Here is a 7,429-nt window from a genome sequence, read left to right on the forward strand (position 1 = left end):
TATCTAAAAACATATAAAAATGCAATCTTTTAATTATTGTATTGTCCACCTAAGGTAATTTTAAACTCAACACAAAAACAGTTTTCACCTCTGCTTGAAGTCACCATAGAGGATTCTGCTGGGGAATCCCTTTCTGCAAATTCTGATGCCCTCCAGCACACCATTACACCTCAGTTGATGAATGACCAAGAAGTTATCCAGCAGGGCTGCACAATATTTTAAAAGAATTCTCGTCATCACAACATCAGTAAGTGCAATATCAAATCAATATTGCAAATTACAACTTAGCCTGTAGTAATTCACAGACCAATGTATATTTCAAGTATTTTGCATTAATGTCCCAAATGTAGGTTTATCACAACTGACATTCTTATTGAAAACTAAGCCAATAATATCCCACATCACAAGTTCTTTCTAATATTGTTCAGAGTTAACTTCCAGAATACCTGGGTACTCTAAAAGTTACCCAGGCAACACAACATATAAGGGTTTTTTAAAAAAATCACTATGTCACTGTATCGTTTCACACAAAAATCAGGACAATGGACTTCTTACCTGGGGTCTTTGTTTCGTTGGGAATCAGGCAACGCACAAAGTGAGGATGAGTGCTCCTCAAGTTGGTCATCAGTTTGGCCAAGTTCTCCTGTGGATTCCCATCATACGATAAAACGTCAGTATTATGACAACACTAGATTCTGATTGGTTTTCAAAAGCTTTGAAAGATTACAAACCCTGAAAAGAGCAGACACAGTCTGGAAGGAACCACCCTTCTTCTTACCACCCTTCTTTCCACCACCGGACTCGGCTTAAAAAAGAAACAAAATTTCAAGTTATTTTATTTAGTTACAAATAGTGTTGTCTTTAGTGAAAAGTAGAATTTCAGCAGCTTCTCACTATGTTTAAGACAAAATATCAAACAAAAACAGACAAACAAACTTGTACACTGAAGCAGAACTTGTGTAATACAGTGTGTAAAATTTTACAAAACACTTTGTGTAGTAATGAATGTAAGTCACTTTTTAGTTTACTTTGACATTTAAGAGTTTTTAAAATCATTTGACTATCTTGTATCATTTATAGATGAATAAAATTTTATGTTAAAATGGAAACTGTTTGTATGACCAGTGTCTTTCACTATGGATAAGCATCTAATCAAACAACGCTTTATCCAAAATATTGGATACCATTGGAACATTATTATGTGACACTTGATTATTCAACTCATTTTTTTCTTACCCTCAGCTGCACCATGGGATGCATAGAGGAAGCACAGCAGTTTGTTTCCAGACTTCTGGTAGAGCTGAACAACTGAGTCATTCAGTGGGTCCTTGTTCTTGTCCAGCCAGCCAGTGATGTTGTAGTCCACTGTACCAGCATAGTGAACCAGGGAGAAGTGAGCCTCAGCCTTGCCCTTTCCAGGCTTTGGCTTCTCAAAGGCCTTGGTCTTGCCAAGATGCTGATCAACCAGCTTGTTCTTGAAAGTTGTATCAGAGGCCTTGGGGAACATGCACTCCTCTTCAAGGATGGAGAAGATGCCCATTGGCTAGAGACAAATGGCATTTGAAATTTAAAATTGAAAGTGAATGTCAAACTCATATCTATTTCACTATTTCCCATGTGTAAACAGTAATTTTTTAGCTTCTTACCTTCTCAATAAGCTCAATGCAGGCAGCCAAGTCCATACCAAAGTCAATGAACTCCCATTCAATGCCCTCCTTCTTGTACTCCTCTTGCTCCAGGACAAACATGTGCTGGTTGAAGAACTGTTGCAGTTTCTCATTGGTGAAGTTAATGCAGAGCTGCTCCAAGCTGTTGAACTATATTTACAAAAGAAATGTTTAATTTCATGAGAAAATATTACTGGTCTTTAAACAGCTCAGATAGTTTTAAAATGCTCACATCAAAGATCTCAAATCCAGCAATGTCCAACACTCCAATGAAGAAGGCTCTTGATTGTTTAGTGTCCAACATCTCATTGATACGGATGACCATCCACAAGAACATTTTCTCATAGATAGACTTGCACAGAGCTGACACAGCATTGTTGACCTAAAAGAAGATATTGTAGTAAGGTCAGTTTTGTTTATTAAGGCCATTTTTTAAAAACAGAAGCTGAAAAATTTCTGCACCAGGTAACATTTGTAACATTTTGGGCAAAAAAAGGCAGCGCAGATTTAATTACCTGTGGGACAGTCTGACCTTTGGTGACCATCTCATTTCCGACTTTGACTCTTGGGTAGCATAGACATTTCAGCATATCAGCTGAGTTCAGGCCCAAAAGGTAGGCGATTTTATCAGCCACTGATAGAAACAAAGACAATTATCATGAAATAGTTACCACCTCAGCAACACACTAAGTTGAATTTTATAATAGTTTTAGAAACTATTAGAAACCTTCAAAGGTGAAAATTGTATATTTTTTATCAATTACCCTCAGTGCCATCAGGTTCAGCCTGCTCCTCACGCTGCTTCTGCTTGAATTTCATGTTGCCATGATGCATCACAGCACCAGTCAGCTTGTAGATGTTGATTTTCTCATCAGCAGTGAAGCCCAAGATGTCAATTGCAGTCTACAAAATACAACATCACATTACTATGGAGGAAAAAAATAAGTTTACTATTAAGTATAGGAATCGTAATGAAAGGTAAATGTATTTTTACATCTGTTGCAATGAACTCTTCCACATCATCAATGCTCTTGACAGTGATTTCACCCTGGCTGATCATTGGGAAGTCATAGGGGTTGGTGGTAATCAGAAGAAGCTCTGGAACAGAAAACACAAAATAATTGAGTTTTTTGTGTGTGATATTGGTCTCTCTTTTGTAAATTCAGTTTTAGGATTTTTGGTAATTCACCAATGAGCTCAGGCTTGTGGGCTGTCATCAGCTGATAGAAGATATGGTAGCTCCTCTCAGCAGACAACTGGAAGGTGACACGGGACTTCTCCAGCAGATCTAGGAATTACATGTTTAAGTAAGTCTTTGGTGTGACTGTATTACCTTTTAAATCATTAGCTAAAGAACAGATTTCAAAACTGATAACACTATTATTATAACTCACAAGTTTCAATATCAGCTGAAGAAAGCTTTCCAGAGGTACCAAAGTGGATCCTGATGAATTTACCCTAAACAATATAGAAATATTTGCATTAGATTTTAGACGAGACCAATTAATACATGTCTCAGAGAATTTAGCATATGAATACTTACAAAACGAGAAGAATTATCATTCCTCACAGTCTTGGCATTACCATAGGCCTCTAGCAGAGGGTTGGCAGCAACAATCTGGTCCTCAAGGGAGCCCTGCAAGAGATGACTTAAGTTGAGCAAGCCATACTTTCGTGTAGAGTCTTAATTTGCAAACACTTTAAATTCACATTTACCTGCATTTTGCTAGGGTTTGCCTCTTTTTTGGCACCAAGAGCTGCAATTGTTGCAAAGTACTGGATGACACGCTTGGTGTTGACAGTCTTTCCGGCACCAGATTCTCCACTGGGGTGCAAATGGCAAAGTTGTTTTATATATAAATAATTCTTTACAAGTAATATGAATTTAGCATTTCAGTTTTTGGTATACTCACGTAATCAGGACAGACTGGTTCTCACGATCTAAAATTGAAACAGTCATGCTTGAGGAATTTGTTTTTTTTTACCTTGTAAATGCTGCTATTATATGATTTTATACAAATGATTTTGTTTTGACTCTTTTCAACAATTGTAGTTTTTATCTTACCAGTGAGCATGAACTGATAGGCATTGTCAGAGATGGAGAAGATGTGGGGTGGAGCCTCAATCCTCTTCTTGCCTCTGTATGCTGCTACAACAACAGCATCATACACGGGAAGCCACTTGTAGGGATTCACGACCACGCAGAACAACCCAGAGTAGGTCTGTTAGAGCAGAAAACACAAATGTTTAACCCCTTTCATATAAAGGCAGAAACTATATTTCTTAGTGGAATTTTAGTACTCTTTGTTGCAAAAACTCACATAGATCATCCATGATGCAAAACGATCTTTAAGGTTAAACAACACACAAGGCTCGTTGAGGTGGGTCATCATGGCCATGTCCTCAATTTTGTCAAACTTTGGAGGGTTCCTTGCATGGATGTCATCCTCTTTTACAGTAACGGTCTAAATAGTGATAAAAGGTGTTTAGACACAATTTAAAATATTCAACCATTTATTTTTTGGGATGGATATCATCCTCTTTCACAGTGATAGTCTGAAAAAAAGATTGAATGGTTATCATTTCAAACAAAATTTTTATATGTAACTTAATGAAAACAAGATAACAATAACAAAAAATTGTAGAATTAATCAAAGCTTTGGCTACCTTCCCTAAACTTCTTACTTATATATAATTTTAGAAAACTGCTCTAAACTACAAAAACAAAATAAAAACAGCATATAAATAATAACATAATCACATTTACCTTCCCTCCATCTGTCTCAACAGTGGCTTTGCCACCCTCCTTCTTGATGAGTTTACACCTGACATACAAGTCGTCAGGATCAGCCACAAAGTAGGCGGTTTTGGCATCAAATGGGGTGTTTTGAGCCTCAATCCTCTCCTTTTCTGGCTTCCGGAGGTAAATGGCCGCCGGGCCATACTGCTCCATCTCAGCGTCTGTGCTCATGATGGCACTGTTAGTGGAACCTGTAATGTTTACAGATAATCTTTATTATCTTTTTTCATTACTCATTTAGATGTGCATCACACACACAAATATATATATAATTTTTTAAGCAATAATTTGTTTACCTCACGGGATCCTGACTGAAACTATGAATGTCTTGTGTGAAACCAAAGATTCTACAAAAGGAAGACATTTGCAGAGTTTAAGAGGTATTTACACATCTAGAAAAGTTTGTAATAACAAAACCGTTTAACTTGTTTAAGCATTCCACTATAAATCTATTATTTACTGAAGCAGCAATGTTTTTAATATATATATGTGTATATATATATATATATATATATATATATACATGAAACTATAAAATAAGAATGTCATACATAGTGTGCTCACCTGAGCCGGATGCCTTTCAGTTGAAGCAGGCATCCAGCTCTGCTGCTTATATATGCTCAAGTGTGTCTACTCAGCACAAGCGTGTTGCTCAGTTTGGTGAAGTCCAATGTGCTCGTTGTCTGTCAGCTTGACAGTGATTTCCTCATTCCATATGCAGTGACTGACATGTATTTTTATCATGTGTCTGTGTCATATCTTCCAATAGTTAACAAAGATAAAAATGAAGCTTTTTGTGCATTTACAAAGAAATTCCAAATTTTCATAAGATTATGTAAAATGCTGTTTATTATTTATAAAAAGTTATGTAAAATCTTTTGTAAGCAGCTTTAAGGTTTCAGTGTTTATGTATAAATTCAAGTGACTAAAACTACGATTACTTAAATAATAAGTATATAAGATTACTTATATAATACTTAATAATGCATGAAAAGGAAAGTTTTATTACACACTGTACTGCATATCCTTTTGCCAATTATTAAATTGTAAGCATTGAACCTGTAATTGGCTTATAAATATTTACAAGGTCTTTTATGTTCACCTTTTTTTTAGTACAACATAGCAAGAGTACACAGCATGGTTTGTAAAATATTTGGTTCATTAAATGCTGTGATTTATTTAAGGTCAAATTTCAGTTGACAGTCTTTATGATAGGCAGTTGGATCTATTTGATTTTAATATTACAGCCAGTGCTGAGTCTTAAGGATAGAGAAGTGTCAGAATGTCACTGGTGTATCGTTACAGGGTGCACATGTTTCAGATATATGATACTCATTTCACACACAGCTCTTTCCATTAGTGGTGAACAAGTGCCATACGTTCCTTGGAAAAGAAACACGAGAAGAGTTGCCAATTTAAAAGGGCCATAAATAACAGGAGGCAAAAAGTGCTTGAATGTAGTCTTTTTTTTATTCAAAAGTCTTAAATATGTTACTTTTGAAGGCAAAGTAAAATATAGGGAGTTATATTTAATGCAAATGCATTGATAAAAAGTACAGAAAATAGTGCACAACTTGCAGAGGTAATTGTCATGAAAAATGACTACTAAGCTTACCTCTGCATGATAACATGTAAAAGGATGGTGGCAAGTCAACTTTTTATTGGAAAAAAAAAAAATGACTAAAGATGCAAAAAACAAGCAAAAGACAAAATAAACCATACCATAACACACACACAAAAAAAGAATGAATGAATTAAATTAAAAACCCAGCATTTCTTGTTTTGGAATAAAAAAAATCCTAGTTTTTAATTTTTTTTATTGTTTGTTTTTTCAAATAAATGAGCATAAGTTTGCATAACTGTCCTGTAGTTCTTTCCTGAACATGTGTTCAGCTTTTGGTTGCTCTACCACCTGTAAGCCTACTAATTTCTTCAGACAGGGATCCAGGCCACCCCAAAAGGACATAACAGCCTCACTGTCTATGATTTCATTAAAACAAACAAAAAGAAAAAAGAAAAGGAAAAAAAAAGACGTTTTGGCATTGAAGTGTCCATTTAATTTGATTTTACTTGATATTTGTTGTATTACTGTATTACTGGACAAAAATGTTTCAAAATCTCTTGACATACATATTATTTTCTTTAGTCAGAGTATAATTTTTATTGCAGATATCAGCTAGTCGTGGCTTAATCCTCTAATGGCTAACTAATCTGTTCACGAAATGTACTCTGTAAAAGGGAAGGGTTACATGGTGCGATCAAAAAAGGAAAGGCATTTGGAAGTCTGAGCTCATGTGTCAGACTAAATTCACACTGAAGACCCCTGGAGTCATTGGTGTTGTCTCCAGTGAGATGTTTTATGTCAGACATGGTGTTTAAATTTATATGTAATGCTAGATTTCTTTATGAACTTTCTGCCAATTATCCAGGTAACCACTGATTTAGTACTATGACAGTTAGGTTTTCAGATGTGAATAGTTGAGCCTTCTTTACACCGCATGATAACAAGTATTGATAATTATGTTGAAGGCATTTCTTATTGTTCATTTATGAGATTGTTAAGTTATAGTGCAAAATAGTTTTTCTTAAAAAGTAAATTTGTTTGAAAATGAGTTTAAGAAATTGCTCTTATACTAATTCATGATTATCAGGACTTAGTGTAAATAGTTTTATGATTGCTTCATAAACCGTTTTATTAGTCACATTCTAAAGTATCAGAAAAATACTGAGTTGCATTGAAAATTATCTGAGTAATATTAATAATTATGAAACAAAGCTTTGGATTTAAAAGTCTACACACCCCTGTTAAAATGCCAAGTTTTGTGATGTAAATAAAATCAGACCATGATCATTTTGTCTGAATGTTTTCTACCTTCACTGTGACATGTATCATGCATAATTCGGCTGTCAAACATATATATATGTAATTTTATTTTATTTTATTGGGTTTTTTTTTTTTTTT

General features: G+C 34.9%; 1 protein-coding gene across 1 annotated transcript; it reads right to left on the reverse strand.

Moving 5' to 3' along the window:
* Positions 1-58: 58 nt before the first annotated feature.
* On the reverse strand, positions 59-4,638 carry LOC108229385 (myosin heavy chain, fast skeletal muscle). Its single transcript, XM_025003504.2, has 17 exons — positions 4,435-4,638; positions 3,989-4,132; positions 3,733-3,889; positions 3,581-3,608; positions 3,384-3,492; positions 3,211-3,303; positions 3,062-3,125; positions 2,857-2,955; positions 2,662-2,765; positions 2,432-2,570; positions 2,183-2,301; positions 1,900-2,049; positions 1,647-1,817; positions 1,237-1,543; positions 732-805; positions 556-643; positions 59-206 (listed from the first exon to the last, which is right to left on the reverse strand). Exons 1-17 carry the CDS (start codon positions 4,636-4,638, stop codon positions 85-87), a joined length of 2,172 nt encoding a protein of 723 aa, XP_024859272.1. The 3' UTR covers positions 59-84.
* Positions 4,639-7,429: the final 2,791 nt, after the last annotated feature.

Source organism: Kryptolebias marmoratus, linkage group LG12 (assembly GCF_001649575.2).
Source record: "Kryptolebias marmoratus isolate JLee-2015 linkage group LG12, ASM164957v2, whole genome shotgun sequence".
NCBI lineage: Eukaryota > Metazoa > Chordata > Actinopteri > Cyprinodontiformes > Rivulidae > Kryptolebias > Kryptolebias marmoratus.